General features: G+C 36.1%; 1 protein-coding gene and 1 long non-coding RNA gene across 4 annotated transcripts in view; one reads left to right on the top strand and one right to left on the bottom strand.

Annotated features, from left to right (window-relative positions):
- Positions 1–6: 6 nt before the first annotated feature.
- On the top strand, positions 7–15,717 carry LOC106029004 (uncharacterized). Its single transcript, XR_001202628.3, has 3 exons — positions 7–835; positions 4,800–4,945; positions 15,362–15,717. It is a non-coding gene; the product is annotated as an uncharacterized LOC106029004 (long non-coding RNA).
- Positions 1,487–17,007, bottom strand: part of Yaf2 (YY1 associated factor 2) — a 99,072-nt gene continuing 83,551 nt past the window's right edge. For 2 of the 3 annotated variants that reach the window (XM_063254565.1, XM_063254567.1), the window contains 2 exons: positions 11,570–11,722; positions 1,487–10,790 (listed from right to left, as the gene is read on the bottom strand). In XM_063254565.1, the coding sequence (XP_063110635.1) occupies positions 10,553–10,790; positions 11,570–11,722 (391 nt within the window). In that variant the 3' untranslated portion in view covers positions 1,487–10,552. Of the gene's footprint in view, positions 10,791–11,569; positions 11,723–17,007 lie in introns of those variants that run through there. The other variant, XR_010049209.1, reaches the window with a different exon arrangement.

Genomic DNA, 17,007 nt, shown 5'->3' on the forward strand with positions numbered 1-17,007 from the left:
CCGCCGCCTCGGCCGAGAGCGCGCCCGGCGGAGCGGCTTCCGCCCGCCCCCGGCCGCTGCCCGCCTCGCCTGCGCCCCCTGTCCCCGGCCCTCCTGGACGTCTGGTCCGGAGACCCGGCCGGGTCCCTGGGCGGTGTCGGCCCCCGGGGCGCGGGGCTTGATCTGACTTCTGCTCGAGGCTCTCCCTTGCAGAAGGCCGTGCCACCACTAAAGAAACTCTTCGACCCTGCTCCTTCCTCTAAAATGAAGAGGCCGCTGCGCTCCGGTGTAGGCCTGGACTGGTAGCGAGAATGAAATGGAGCAAGCGAAAACGGCTGAGGCTGGGAGCAGCTCCGTGTGCCTCCTCCGGGAAGTTGTCCCGGAAGTCACCCGCATGGCCTGCTGCCCAGCGACGGCCACAGCCTGCTCGCCCGCCTAGCTCTGCAGCCTGCTGTCACACAGGGTCCTCCTTTCTCCTGTGGCACTTTCCGTGCAACTCATCGTTAGCATATCCAAAATCTTGTCCTTTTTTTTCTTATAAATGGCTGTATTTCCACGCCATTCACTGACTGTTTTCCGAGCATCACTAAGACAGAGCAATGCAGTACCTTGGGAGTGTCAGATGTGTAGGGGACCAGGGTACTTCCGAGTGCAACACGGCGACACGGAACTTCGGACCCACGGCCGCAAGGATGCCGGCACACACGCGAAGGTGCGGCCAGTTCTGCGTGTGAATGTGGTCAAGGAAGGTGGCCCCACAGGCTAGAAAAAGCATGGGAGCAATCAATTAAAAGCTGAGGGGAAAATGAAAGGGGCTCCTGTGCTCAGGGAACTGTGAGAAGTTTGACACCACCAGGTAAGTGAATTCCAGAGAGGATGTGATGAGATAAGCCTGCAGTAGAAGGGCCAGCTACCTCAGTGTCTTGCTTAGCACACCAAGGAATTTGCACTTAATCTGACAGAGTTTTTAAGGGTTTTAAGTAGCGAAGTAACATGATCAGATTTGCATTTCTTTTACACTTTTTTCTTTTTATCGGTACCGGGGCTCGAATGCATTTTAGCTCTTCCTGGCAGTACTGCCAGCTGAAACAGAGATGAAACAGAAGGCAATTCCAAAATATGAAGCTTAAAAATACACACATCATGGAGAAAAATGGTGCTGTTAAATTACTGAAAATTTGGGACTGGGGATTTAGCTCAGCGGCACAAGCGCCTGCCTTGCAAGCAGGCAGTCGTGAGTTTGATCCCCGGTACCGATAAAAAGGAAAAAGACAAAAAATAAAAAAATAAATTACTGAAAATTTAACAGGTCTTGTAAAGTTTGGTCATGAAATACATAGTAGCAAGACAAAATGCTTACACCAAAAGTGCTGGCTCTATGCTGGTAGGAAGTCACTAAAATTTAAGGTTCCATTTCCTTTCCAGTAAGGATTGGATTTCATGCCTTACCTGACAAAAATAAAAACCAGCATACCATCAAGATGTGTAAAGAGAATGAAAACATACATTTATTCATTCAGTAAACATTTATTGAATATTTTCTACATGCCAGACAAGGGGCTCTGATGCACAGTATTCAGAAATAAAGAACTGTACTGCCTTCCAGGAGAGACAGGACAGTAACAACAGAAAGAATAATAAATAAATTTTTCTACTACACCTTACAATTCTTAGAGAAATGAAGGTAAACTTAACAAAGTACAAAGAATGATATAAAAGCATTGATAAGAAAGAAAAATAGCTTTGGAGAGGAAGTTAAAGGACATGGCATCAAGAAAGTACAGTAAAACCTAGTACTCAAAGAATGTTTAATTTAAAAGATACTAACTGTAACTCTTTAAACAAAGTAACTACTTGAAGTAAAGTAACTCCTTGACCTATAGAATGTTAAAATATTAGATTGGCACAAAGGGAGGCCAAGAATTTTTCATTTCTGCAACAATTTATTGAAGAAGTGTATCTGGAAGAGCATTTACTTGATACCAGGATTCTGGACCATATCATACCTTTAATCTTGTAATCACAAAAAAACATTCTTAAGAAGTCCTAAGGCATTCTAAAAATAGAAGTGATTATTACATTCCCCAGACACTGTCTTAATTGGTTATCCTGAAGCATGAGCTGTGTGCATGCTGGCATCCCTTCTAATCATTCCATCATTCTCATACTGTACTTTTATATTCCTATAAAGTTACTGAAAATTACTAAAAATATTTTGATGTCACAATAGGAATTTCATTCATTGTGTGCATACGTGTACTAAATGTATTTTTCATTTCTAAGAGTCTAATTCTTTGATAAACTGGTGCAGTACAAATTTTTAATTCGTTATCAATTTAATTCATGTTATCAAAAGGATAAATTTAAAGGAAGTAAAGCAAATTTAAAGTAACAATACTTGTTACTTAAAATAGCAATATTTAGTGGGTGTGGTGGCACACTCCGATAATCCCAGTATTCTCCAGGTTGAGGCAGAAGGACTGTTGCAAATTCAAAACCAGTCTGGGGGCTGGAGTGGCTTAAGCCCTGCCTAGCAAACATGAGATCATGAGTTCAATCTCTGGTACAAAAACAAAACAAAACAAACCAGCCTGGGCTACAAAGTGAGCCCAAGGCCAGCCTAAATTGCAGCCCAATTGTCTCAAAAAGACAGGAAAAAAAAAAAAAAAAGCAATATTTGTTGTTTAAAACAGGAGATAGAGATCTACATAATTGAGAAAAATTTCTGGTTTAAGATGGAAATTCGAAGACTTACATTTGAAAGACTAGCCTTGCTTTTATTTAGTTTTTTGGTTGCTACTATTACATGATGGGCATTCAACTTCTGGAAATTGTCCTCTGACTTCTTTTTTTAATATCTCTAAATCACTCTACAGAGCCAGGCACCTTTGGAGGCCCAGGCAGGAGGATAACTGCAAGTTCCAAGGCTAGCCTGGGCTACACAGTAAATTTAAGGCCAGCCTAAACTGCATAGCGAGACCTCGTGTCAAAAACAAAATCAAACAAACTTAAATCACTCTACAGTAGGTTTAAGATCTTGCCGAGCACACCCTTTCCATTTCTATGACTTCTTGATTCTTTAAAAAGATATCCTTTAGGAAAAACATTAAATTCTACATCTTTTAGGGCAAAATTCCTAACTTCCACATTGTAAAATTTAGTCTGTCAACATTTCTAAGAAGAAATGTTATGTTTCGCTTATTAAATACAGCCTGAAATTCAGAGAAGTTCCTTCACCACATGGTTAATAATGAAGATCCATAATTCAAGTAGAAATCTTTGAAGATCCAAAATGCATGTTGTTTTGTCCATTGTATCATCTTATCGCACACTATGAACTAGTAAGTACTACATTCAATGATTCTACTAAGTAAAAGTAGAAAGGAACCAAGTAATATGTGAAAATCTCATAGACTGGTCCTGGGAATTAAACTCACAAAGAAGTAAGAGTAAGATTAGTTGCAAAACACAAGGCACCAGAAACTCAAGTTAAAGCAAATTTATTCTCACCTCTCACTGGTTTATAGAAGGATATGTGTCCATTTTTGGACTTGAGGAAGAACTGGAAAGTAATGGTGTTAGTTTTTTAAAAATGTATTTCAACCAGGCATGGTGGCACACTCCTGTAATCCCAGTACTTGGGAGGCTGAGGCAGGAGGAACAAAGGGGAAAAAAGGATTTCATTTTAAATGTTCCTTCAGACCAGTAAATTTGGTGGGGAGGGAGAGTAGGGTCAGGGGTAGGAGGAGAGAAAAAAAGTCTAGAAAGAGAGGGAGTGAACCATCAATGAGATGGGACATGTCTGTTACTCTGTGAGCTGAAGACAAAGCTGGCATTTCCAGGTACACAGAAAGGAGACAGGAGCCAGCAGGGCAGGAAGGAACAAGTAGTATTCTATGACCATCTCGCATTTCGTTCTGGTGCAGTGCTCAGGAGCCTTCCATGGCCACTAAAAGGACTGTCATCCTTTCCTGCCCCAGCTGGGGGTCAAAGCCAGAGTCTTGCACACACTAGGCAAGCAGTCTCCCTCTGAGCTACACCCCTCCCCGTGATTTTTTTAAACTAAAACACCCATACACAAATCCTCCAAAATCTGTCATCAATCAAACCTCCTAATTACAATATTAAGAACCAATTAAACAGGCTAACTTATCCCAGGTTTCTTAAAATTGCAGGCTGAGAATAATCACACTTTTGAAGCTTAGCTGAAAAGTGAATTCATAATTCCTACTGACATTTCACACTCCTTTCTACACAGAAAGAGGCATTCTATGGGGCTTAATTTTACATTTCTGTGCTTTAATAAAGTAAAAAATTATTTTTTACTCTTCCTAATTGTCCCTTAAACTTTTATCTTCTTCTGTGCTAAAAACATAGTTGTTGGGTCTAGGGATTTAGCTCAGCGGCAGAAGCGCCTGCCGTGCAAGCAGGCAGTCGTGGGTTTGATCCCTGGTACCGATAAAAAGGAAAAAGACAAAAAAAAAAATAGTTATTTTCTTTTAAAAACCAAAACTACCTCTTGGGTCTAAGGAACTCAGTCTATTTCCTTTTTTAAAAACATGTTTAAAAAAAATTCTTTTTTTGGTTCATTAATTGTCATCTCCCAAGCTAACTGTAGTCTTCCAACTCCTGCTAACTCCAGAAGTAGACACAGGACCACTTCATTGTTGCTGTTATTATTAAAAGAGTATAATGAAAGTAACAGACATGAAGAAGTCTAATTCATCATGGTTCCTAGTTTGGTTTTTAAATTTTCTTGCTAAAAGAGTTCACAAAATCGCGGTAAGGTGGTACCTTTCATCCATATTCCTTTCTTCCAGGCAGGGAAGCAGACACAACCTTAGAACCCACAGGACCCATGCACATCACTTCCATGCCTCAGGAATTCCTGCTGCGACATGTAAATTCACTGGACACCCCCCCCCATTTCCCTTTGGAGCTTGGCACAAGTTGAAATAAAGGCATTGTAAGTAGTTATTAATATTTAGCCTTATTTACACTTAATAGTTGAGGCAATTTTTAAGAACAAAAGAAAACGTCAAAATTTGGAAAATTATAGAAAGCCAAGAAAATTTAATCAGGCATGGGAGCACATACCTGTAATCCCACCACTCTAGAGGCCAACACAGCAAGATTGCTGCAGGCTGGAAGCCAGCCTGGGCTACATGTGAGACCCTGTCTCAAAAAACCAAAATAAACAAATAAATTTTTTAAATTTTGGAATACATACAGGCTATTGAGCCCTACATAAATTAAAATTGAGCCCAATATTAATCTGAAATTTCTTGCAAATACAAAAATTAAGGACAATAAATGAATGATCCGCATTGTCTATAAGGGCAAATTTTTTTGGCTTGTTTTGGTTTTGGGTATTTTGCACTATTAACTCAGGGCCTCATGCATGATATACAAGCTCTTGACTACTGACCTACCTCCCCAACCTTTCTTAAATTTTACTTTGGAGAGAGTTGTTAAATTGCCTAGAATGACCTCAAACTTGAGATCCTCTTGCCTCAGCTTTCCGAATAAAAGCAATTACAAGTGTACATCACCAAGCCCAGCTGTTTCTTGACTTTAAAAACCACAGGAAAATCATGAGTTACATCAAATTACACAGCTTAAAATCTTCAACTCTGGAAATTCAAGCTGGAGTATTAAGACAGCTGCTGGTTATACATTACCAACTGCAAACATCTAATAAGGCCCTAACATTTTCAGTGTGGACTTACAGTGGATATTTAGGGATAGGTAAAATTTTCTAGGGTAAAAAAGTAGCAAGCACTCTCTCCTTTGCTATTTTGTATCTTCTGCATATTTTTATTGTTGCAGTGATGGCACTATAATTATTTATAGATCTGTAAGGTATGATTTTTCACATCTTTGTCTTTCCAACCCCGTAGTAAAATGCCCAGCGCCCAAAACTTAATCAATAAATGTTCACTGAATTAAATAATACTGATGCAAAGAAAGCCTAGATTAGAGAAATACTGAAAATATTATAATAGTAAGCTAGTCTATATCTCCCACTTACGGGGGAAAAAGGTTTAGAATGTAAAACCTGTCCCAGAGAACTGAAACTTTCAGAGGTCTCTGATTAACTTCTTCTACTGAAGTATCTGGTTTTATTGTAGTATTTCATCTGCTTCAGAATTTCCCCCATTCCTCTGCACTGGCTAATCACAAAGTCTAATGCATTAAAATTTAACACTGAAATGATGTGGGCTAGTGGAGTTGGTACACTGGTACCTCAGCTTACCAACTCAAGTCCCTCCATGATTCTGGTTGCAAGCTCAACTGGATGAGAACCATGCCAAATTTCCTCATAACGTAAACACTGAGCCTAACCACTGAATTTGATTTGGTTCCCATCCAACTCAGTTTATAACCAGAATTATGGAGTCAAGCTGTATAATTTAAGGAAAATCTGTAAGGTTCTTAAACTGGTTCTTGTGAAAATCATTCTGAAGTACTACACATATTGCTGCTTTAGTAAACAGTCCATTAAATACATTAAACTCTAATGCCCAAGTCTTTAAGGTGATTTGTCCCACTGTATCTTTACAGGGTATGTTCTCCAACTGCCATGTTGTAAGTTGTGTCCCTCCCTAGTGATTCTCCATTACGCCAATTGCACACCAGTGCTCTGTGCCTATCTCTTTCTTTCCCCCTTCTCTCTTCCTTCACTTTCTTTCTTTTCTATCTTTCCTTGCCTTTGATACTAGTGGGTCTTACTGTTCATCGTTCTCAATATCCAAGAAAGACATTCCTTTCATGCAACTTTCAAAATACAATCAATCCCATCCTGTGTCTTATAATCTTTACTGTTGAGTTCACTCAGCTTTTTTGTCACTGATGATCTTTCTGCCCTTCAATTTTTGTAACTTCTTTATTTCAGGAAACTGAAGGTGTCTTATGAGAGGGGTAAATGCTAAAAACTCAAATCACTATTTTACTGTCATCCTCTCCTTACAGATACATTCTTCTGTTCTTTCTTAATTTTCAAAAAGTACACTGCAGAAGTATCAATAGCTTAAACAGTTCCTACATCAGATCCTTCAAAAATTCTGGAAGAGAAAATTTGCAGATCAAGAAAGTAAAATAAGGGCCTCAGTGGAAATTAGTTTCCAGACCACTTACCATTAAAACATATAGTATGTTAAAACTACATTCTTTTAGCCAACAGGGGTATTCTCTCTCCGCAAGATAGGGTGTCACTGCATAGTTCAAGCTGGCCTTAAATTCACTATGTAGTCCAGGCTGGCCTTGAACTCATGAGAATCCTCCTGTCTCAGTCTCCCAAGTCTGGGATTAAGGCATGTGCCACCATGCCTGGCTATGGATCTGTTAACTAAAAGTTAATAAAGATTCAACTTAGGCTGATGTTTTCCTTCCTTTTAAAAATATTTTCACCTTATTACCACTATGATTTTAAGAAGCATTTAAAAATAAAAATCTTTTAACCTATTAAGTCAACTATTTCTACTGTGCAATACAAATACTTTTAAGAGTATGCTTTTCAGCTCGATGCAGTGGTGCATAGCTGTAGTCTCAGCACTCTGAGAGCCTGAAACAGGAGGATCACAAGTTTGAGTCCATCTGAGCAAATCAGTGAGACTCCCTCTCAAAACAAAAAAAAGAGGCTGGGAATGTAGCTCAGTAAAAGCCCTAAGTTTGATCCCCAGCACTAGGGGCAGAGGAAATATCTATTCTTGCTTTCCTCAAAAGTATACCTTCACTTACTTATATCAAAGTAAGATAATAAACTCTAAAAAACATCCAAATTGCTTTTGTATAAAATTTAATCCAAAGAACTCAAAGCTAAAGCCACACTGTAAATTTACAGCACAATACAGAGCTAAAATATACCCCTAAATGCACCCTAACCCCAGGCTCTGAATCTTTTTGCATACTTCAACAGTAGGTATAAATTACTGATGGTATCTGCATGCTTTCTTGGTGTGGAAATATATTTGAGGTAGAGTAAAATGAAGGCAGGTGAAAATAACTGTGATTAATGAAAGGAAAATAAAATTTCAAGCTAGGCAACCTAGTTCATTTCTTCAATCTCATAGTGTATATTTGTGCTAATGGTAGAAGGATGGTATTTCTAGGACCATGGCAAACACCTGATGTTACAGTGAAAATTCACAGTAGCTTTTGTAACACTATTCCTTTAGGCTATCCAGGAGGTGTGGAGATGATTTCATTACAAAAATTATTTTTGTATTTTTATATAGGGTTTTACCTAAAGTTTTACCTAAACTTACCCTTTCATCTGTGCTGAGGCTCAAACCTAGGGCCTCACACATGCCAGGGAAGCACTCCACCATGGGCCTACATACCAGACCATAAAAAGGTTTATATTTACTGAGCATCTGGTATTTGTCAGACAGTTAAGAATCTTATCTGACATTTAATCTTCCCAACAACCCTTTGAGTTAGATATAATCATCACTGATTTTATAGAATGGAGTAATTTACTCCAGCTTATTTGAATACTAACACAGGGACTTGAACACTAGATGTCAGCTAGCACTCTTAACCCTTCAATGCCTAGTGAGTGTTCCATTTTTGGAACTCCTCTACGAACATAATAAAAATTTTTCACTTTGAATTCCTGTTCCTTGAGTTTTTCTAGGTTACATAAGAACTTCATGCAAAAATCAAAAAAACTTCACTCTATGCAATAATTGGGTTAATTGCCATGCTGTCTTCCATCTAAATAGAATAGTAAGCATGTCCTATTCAGGTAAAGTTCCATCTTGTGTCAAGATTTTTCTCACTGTAGTTCCTTTAAAATAAATCTTGAAAGTATCTGATCATCATAAGCTTTGACTTAAGTACTAGAGTATTTTTCTATTTCAGTAATTTTTAATTTATACTATCCCCAAAAATGAATATATAAAAATTTGAAATGTGAAAAACTAAGGATAACACAAAATATCCTGTTTTAGAAGAACATAACCAGTTAGTTGGATTTCATTGAAAGTATCTTAAACACAAATGTTCATTTTTCATTTAACAACACTAAAGAATGAGGTATATGAATGTTTTAATCACAGATTTTTACTGTATGCAATTAACTGTATTTCACAACTAGCATCTTACAAAAGACGGTACCATTATCTCTGTAAAAAGTACTGAAATTAAACAAAATTACAATTACCACGAGAAACCACTAAATATCACAACTGTCAGGGTCTACAGTTTTTTTCTTTAAATGTTACCATGATATCTTTTATGTGATATTTTGTATTCTTGTATTCATGTTATATTTTTAAGTTAATTTACATTTCAAAAGTCTCTATAGGTGGATATATATTCAGCAAATGGTTACAGAAAGCAGGAGACCACAGAAGAATTTAAAAAGTATTGTGTGGTTTCAAAGTTGGAATTTTTAAATACAACATAAAATATTTTATTAGTTGTAAACAAAAATCAAAATCTATAATCATAAAAATATTTTATTGGTATCTGTACATAATGGTGAGTGGGGCTGTAAAATGTTTTTATTTCAGAGTATTAATAAATGCATAAATTGGCAGTTGTGTCTGAAAATAGGGAACTATGATTTTCATGAGAACTGCTGTGTTTAACATGAAGCCAATTAAGTTGATTTAGGATTAGTTATTTCTTAGTTCTATGCAACAATTCCATTTCTGTATTAACTGACCCCTGGATAAGTTTGGGACAAGAAAACAGCGATAAAACTATCATTAAATTAAAGCTTTTCCAAAATCGCAGCTTTTATAATACGGCAAGTTTTTGTTTTTGTTTTGTTTTTTTGCCAAATGCTTGTAATTATCTGAATTTTAATATTTTATATAATACAGAAAATAACCAGTGTTCAATGACAACAGCACTAAACCTGAATCATAAAGCTAAATAATCAATGCTTTGTCTACTAATCTTCTAATAAACATATAATAAATGTTTTGAAAAATAAGCAAACAAAAAGCCTTCAAAAATGGGTAAAACCAGCAACATAACTCACAAACAATAATTTAGTAAAACATGTCAAAAACATTGGCAAAAGTTCATACAAATTCTTTAATAACAACTTTCCTATTTAACCACACCAAGTACCAGCAGGTGTATTTAAGAGGATAACCATTAAGAAATCCTGTTGCAGCAATAGTTGATTAAGTTGATCTCTGACTTGTATACATATAACTATTTGTTTCACAATTCTCAAATAATACATATTTAGGCAGCTTGCAGTATGTTATAAAAAATTTAAATTCATTACATGCCAATAGAGAATTCAAGAATTATGTGTTAGAATTCACTAAACTAAAAGTGAAAATAGACTTACCAATAACACTGCATATGAATAATTCAACCACATTTTCATGACACCTAACTACAGAGACCAAAATGTTAAGTCTGGAAATGTTTTGTAGGCATAGATCGCAATAGAACCCAACAAATTCTAACAAATTTTAACTTTATGTAAAACTCAAATTATGGATTGTGCACAATTATGTTTGTCATGAAAATGTGGTACTTCTTGGCATAATCTGTGTATTTGCATGGTAGGACAGAAGTGACTAAGAAACTGGGAAAATAAACTTTAATGTGATTCTCCATTCAGTGATGAGGCTTCTCCTCTAGGGGATGATGATCGGGACACTCCCCTCTCTGTGTTGTCAGAGCTGGAGCTGCTCTGACTGTGTTGATCTGCAGAAGCAGCACTAGATGCAGGTGGTGACTTTGTTTTCTCCTTAAAGTCTGTAATAATGACTGTTAGATCTCCAACGGTAACTTCCAAATGCTGTGCACTACTCCGATCCACATTTTTCAATCTTGGCCTAAACACAGAAAATGATGAATTTTTTAAAACTAGCTTTTTCCTCTGTCAAATTTATGACCACATATTAAATAATAAGGCAAGAGTGACAAAATGAACACATTTGTGTTTAAAATCATCCATGTGTAACTAGTCACACAAATATTAAATGTTTCAAATCATGAGTATTAATCAAACCGATCATCTATGAACCATCAACATGACAAAAAACAAAAACAAAAAAATTGTGACAGCCTGAAAGTAGTGGTCTCTTAATTGTGTTTTAAATTTATTTTACAATTTGTAGGCAGCTTATTAATCTTATCAAGATACTTAGGATAACACAGGGTTGCACTACAGAGAAAATTAATAAAACACTTAAGGGGAGCTGTCCTTGAGGCATTATTCCAACTGATAGGCATTTCAAAGCTGTCATGATTGCTCTGCTAGATGCATGACCATACTGACAAGTCAAAGCCTATGCAAACATCCAGGCAGTGTTTTCAATACCACTATTTTAGCCGTCAAACAGCCCTTCTACATAAGGGGAAAAAAAGAACAGGCAATGTCTTTCAAAAACCTAGTGAAAAAAAGGAAAAAAATCCTAACATTTAAGCTCATATTTGTGACAACTGTGTTTGCCTTCCAATAAACCTTTCAAAATCAGAAGCTTTCATAACACTTTGGAATAATAGAGATAAATCTGTTAGTTTCCCATTGTTCGAGTATACCAATGTTAAAAGAGAATATTAAATGGTTAATTTTATTATTTTAAAAATGCCATAAACACTTCAGATTTACCTGGTTTTCTTATGACTGTTCTTTTTGCTAGTTGTTTCCTTTTCACTTTTTTCTTTTTCTACTTTATCTTTTTTCTCTTTCTTTGACTGTGTAGGGGGCACAAACTGCTGAGTAACCTGCTGTGCAACCAACTGGGAGACAGGTCGAGGTTTCCTGTGTACATGTTAAAAAGAAAGATTTTTAAATTATAACTGAATATAATATGCTTTTTATGAAAGAATATCTCATGTTGTGATGATTTTCAAATATAAAATTTTTCCTATGTAAGCAATAAATTATTGTCCTTCCTGTTCAACAAAAATAGAACAAACCATTGTAACAGTTAAAAATTATAGTCTAAGATATATGGTCAAACCATTAGATAGTAACAGTAAATAAACCAACATGAGACATTATCTTAAAATATATATCAAAGAAAATACTCACAGGAAAGCACATATACAAATAAATATGAATTTAAAAACTTAAACTTGAAATTCTGCACTGGAATAACAATTTTTTTTTCTTGGTGTTGAGGACTGAGCCCAGGGCCTTGCATATGCAAAGCATACACTCTGAGCCGTATCTCCACATCCTGAGGTAATATTTCAATTTATTCTTCTCCTTCAGAGAAGGAAATATCTATCTGTCACAATGGCGAGGGCAACTCGTTTTTTCCTTTAAATCCTTTAATTTAATCACTTAACATTTATTGAATATAAAAATGTTTCATTCTTTCAAGTTTGAAATCCTTTGTCTCTAGCCACAATCTCACTATGCTATGTTTTTTTGTTTTTTGGAAGGGGGATACTAAGCATTGAACCCAAGGCCTTCACACAGAGATACATCACCAACCTTTTTTTATTTTCTGAGACTGAGTATCTCTCAGTTACGCTTTAACTTGAACTTCTGTTACAGTCTCCTAGAGCGCTGGAATGGCAGGCACATACCACATGACCAGCTGTCATTATGCAATTTTATGCATTTTCAATCTTGGAGATTTGCTCAGAAATCTGAATTCACCTGCTTACTCATTTAAGAAGCATATACTAAGAACCTGCAGGGTTTTTAAAGTATCTTAAACATTGCCTGGTTTCACCTTTAATAGCTAGTATAAGTTATCATCTCTTAGTCGAGGGTTAAGAATACCTTTAGCATTATAAAAGAACTTGGGTAACTGAGGTCAAGATTCAAAGTTAATAGTCTCTTAAATTCTTAAAGAGAGAAAGAAAGGTAAGGAAGGCCAAGGAGAGAAGACAAAGAACTAAAGTTAAGTTTTAATAGATGGTATACTAATAATGGTAAACTTGCTGCCCAGAAAATCTTTACCATATTTTGGATAGTAGAGTTTTAAAAAAAAAACTTTTGTTACTGTTTTGCTCCTCTACATCAAAATAAAACAGAAAAAATAACAAAAACACACTGCACAATGTAATATTCAAAGTTGCAAGGCTGGGAAGAAAGAGGCAACAGTATGTAAAATAGATTTTAGGAAATGAACCATGAATCTTGTTCAGAACCTACACTGTGTAAAGGACTAGCAGGACACACAAGACAGAGTCTTGTGCATAATTTTAAAAGGTCTGACAGAAATCAGGGGTAGAGATGTAGAAAAGAGTTATATAAGAGAAGTGATTTTGAAAGTGTGGTGATTAATGGCTGACACAGAAAGGAGCTTGGAAAAAATCTCCTAGAAGGCTTGTTCAGTTCGCTAAGTCCTAGCCCCAGAGATTCTAACTCAGCAGACTGTGGATGCAGCCCCAGAATTCCTAATTCTAACTAGGCTCCAAGTTATGCTGATGTCAAGGACCATATTGAAAAGCAGTTTAAGAAAGGGAAAACATTTGGCAAATACTGGTACTACTGTAGCATGAAGTTTAAGATGCAGCACAGGGAACAGCCGAGAAATGGAATGTGGGGCAGAGAAAACTGTTAGGAAGCTTCATAGACAGGCAGACATGATGGCACACTCCTGTAAGTCTCAGCACCTACATGTCTCTCAGATAGAGTCTAAGCAGACTGCATAAAGTATGGCTATAATGTGAAAAAAAAACCCAAAGAATTTAGTTATCTACCATGTGTCAGGATAAAGTATTTTTAGGAGCTAACTTTGATGGGAGTAAAAAGCCAACATAGACAAACTTGATATATGCAATGGCTAACCATGTTTCTGCACTCTACCTCTGCCAACAAAAACATGCTAAACATTATAATAATGTCTTCTACTTGATCAACTTCATCATAATTTAGCTTTGTCATGTTGGGTACATAAAATAGAAAAATAGATGGAAAGAATAAAAAATGATGACTACTTCTTTTCTAAAAAAATGCAGTATTAGTCATAGTTCATAGGACAGTAATCTACTTAACAGAACTAAAACATGTGGCAAGCCAAAGTAATATAATGTTATACATCTCAATGAGTGAAAATGGTTGGATGAGACCTGAATTTATCATAAATCTCGTGATACACTGCCAACAAAAGCCAAAAAGTCTAATCAATCAAACATTCTCAGAAGCCACCTGTTTGATAAATTTCTTGTAAACCTACAAATGTCAGGCACTAAGTAAGAAATGAAGATTAATTATGAAAAAGACACAAAATCCCTGCCCTTGTGCAATTTAGTTAGCAGATGAGATGGAAACTACACAAAAGTAAACTATATAAAAGTAAATTTTGTGAAGGTACACATATAAATCTGTGTGCTGTGATTAAACAGGACTTACAGAGATGGAAGAATCATTACTCTTTAACTATCATTACACCAAGAAAAAATAACCATCATCAGAAATCTTTCAGGAGTCTGGTATTTTTAAGACATTTTACGAAGAACTAAGGTAACAATGAAATAACCTTGCATTTTATTAAGCCTTTAAAAGAACTTGGCATGAAAGTATATTGGCCACTTGTGTCTGCATGAGATTAGTTCTATGACATTCCCACAGATACTTGAAGGATATCAAAATCCATTCTAGAACTCAGGAGGCTGAAGCAAGAAGATTGCTTCAAGTTTGAGACCAGCCTGGGCTACAGAGTGAACTTAAGGTCAGCCTGAACTACATAATGTGACCTTATCTCATGGAAAAAAAAAAAAAAAAAAAAAGCCAGGCATGGTAGTACACACCTGTAACCCCAACCTGTAGGAAGTAGCGGCAGAAGGATGGTCTCAAATTCAAGGCCAGCCTGGGCAATATAGCAAGACTTTATTCCAAAAAACAAAAACAAACAAACAAAAATAACACACAAAATCCACAAATGCACAATTCTCATAAAATGGCATATAATCTATATACATCCTCTTGTATACTTTAAATCATCTCTAGTTAGCCAATACCTAATAAAATTTAAATATAGTTGCTATACTGTATTGTTTAGAGAATAATGACAAATACAACGAAGTCTGGATGTTCGGTCTAGAGGCAATTAATTAGTTTCCCCCAAAATAGATTTGTGATTGGTTTAATCCACAGATGAAGAAAAACCCCTGGGTATAAAAAGTGGACTGTACAGCTCTGAAGTGGCCAAAGTTTCTGTTTATTTGTTTCATGGTGTCAGAGACTGAACCAGGGCCTCATGTATGCTTAGGCATACATTACCTCTGAAGTATACTTCCCTGGCACTAAAGCTTTTTAGTTTTTTGTTTTGTTTACTATTTCCCAAAAGTAACTAATTCACTAGTTATAGAGTCTACATGATGAAACATAACCCATCTTGTAACTGCTGATTTCTGATTTCAAACACTACATCTGTAACAGATTTTATCTTTCCTTTCCTTTCTTTCAGTTGCATCATTTTGTTTTGTTTTGTGACAGGGTCTCACTATGTAGCCTAGACTGGCCTTCAATTCACACCAATCCTCCTGCTTCAGCCTCCCAAGTGCAGAGATCACAGATATGCGCCACCACACCTGCGGAAATCAATTCTCATCAATTCTCGAGTTTGAGAAAAACTGACCCATTTAAAGACTTATAATCTGAAGCCTCTTATAATATGGTTGATTTCAGCATCATTACAATTATAGTTACTGACTGTACAGTTACAATTACAGTTACTGACTCACGTAGTAACTGAAACATCTACTTTTGTCAGTTTTCTTTCTTAAGAGGAGATAATGAAAAATTCTGAATTTTCAAATGGTTGAATAAAGCTACAAGACGGAAAGAACAAACGGCGTCCTTACATTTCTTTTATACTCTCTTGAAAGATGATAGATACAACAGCATGAGTGATTTCTAGATGAATCCATTATCTTTCTGTTTTCATATTATTTTGGTCTTTTTTAAACGCAGTTAGGAGTAACTGTTTAGTAAAGATAAAGTAATTCCTAGGATGAAGAGATGACAAACTATTTTAAGGAAAGGAAAAATAAAATCAGTAAGACCTCTTATATATATATATATATATATTTGATATTAAAAGGCCTAAAAGATCTATATGGTGTATTTTCAAAAGCAAATTTTTCCTTATTCTTTGAAGACTCATGCAAAGAATGAAACTTAAAATATTAAAATAGAAATACTCAAAAAAGAACTCAGAAACTAAAAATGGGCCCAAAACAAACAAAAAATATATACAAATACTAGACTAATATACAGATTCTGTCACTTTATTTTTATATATTTATCTTTAATTTTTTTGAAACAGGATCTTGCTATATCGTTCAGGATGGCCCTGAACTCAACTGTGTAGTCCAGGCTGGTCTCCAACCTCCAGCAATCCTCCTGTCTCTCAGCCTCTTGGGTTCTAGGATTACAGATATATACTACCATGCCTGGTTTCTACCACTTTTTTTTTTTAAACTAGGGATCAAACTCACAAACTTGTGCTTGCCAGGGAGGCACTTATGCCACTGAGCTAAATCTGCAGCCTTCCACCATTCTTTAAATGCTACCGTATTACAATAACCAGCTTTAGTTCTTAGCTCCATATTAAAGAACATTTATAAATAGTACAAAGCAGAATCTCAATACTTGAAAACTTCTAACTTCTTTTATCTTATTATCTAGCAATCTTAACTTTCTTCAAATATCAAAAAAATTGCTCAGTGACAACAAGGGCTTCTAGAAACTATCAAGAAAAACCATTTTGGATTGGGCGTGGTGCTGTACACCTATATCTCAACACGTGGAAGGCTAAGACTGGAATATCACCATGAGTGTGAAGCCAACCTGGGCTAGTGAGTTAAAGGCCAGTTTGGGCTACATAAGCAAGATTTTTGCCTCCCCATAAAATGTGTTGGTTACAAAATCATTCCTCTCCACATGCTTTTAAGCAATTCTAAACCTAGTGTCTCAACACATGCTAGAATACTACCCCAGAAATACTTTAACATTTCTAAATCTCTAAGACTGTCTGCCTCTCATGAGAACTCTCCATTTTAATTTTAATACCTCTTCAGCTCTTTTCGTTTTATTTCGTTACAAATTTAAATTTATTTTGCTCTATATATTTCCTACTA

Source organism: Cavia porcellus, unplaced genomic scaffold (genome assembly GCF_034190915.1).
Source record: "Cavia porcellus strain 051 isolate PalLab524CR breed Dunkin Hartley unplaced genomic scaffold, mCavPor4.1 scaffold_8, whole genome shotgun sequence".
Classification (NCBI taxonomy): Eukaryota; Metazoa; Chordata; class Mammalia; order Rodentia; family Caviidae; genus Cavia; species Cavia porcellus.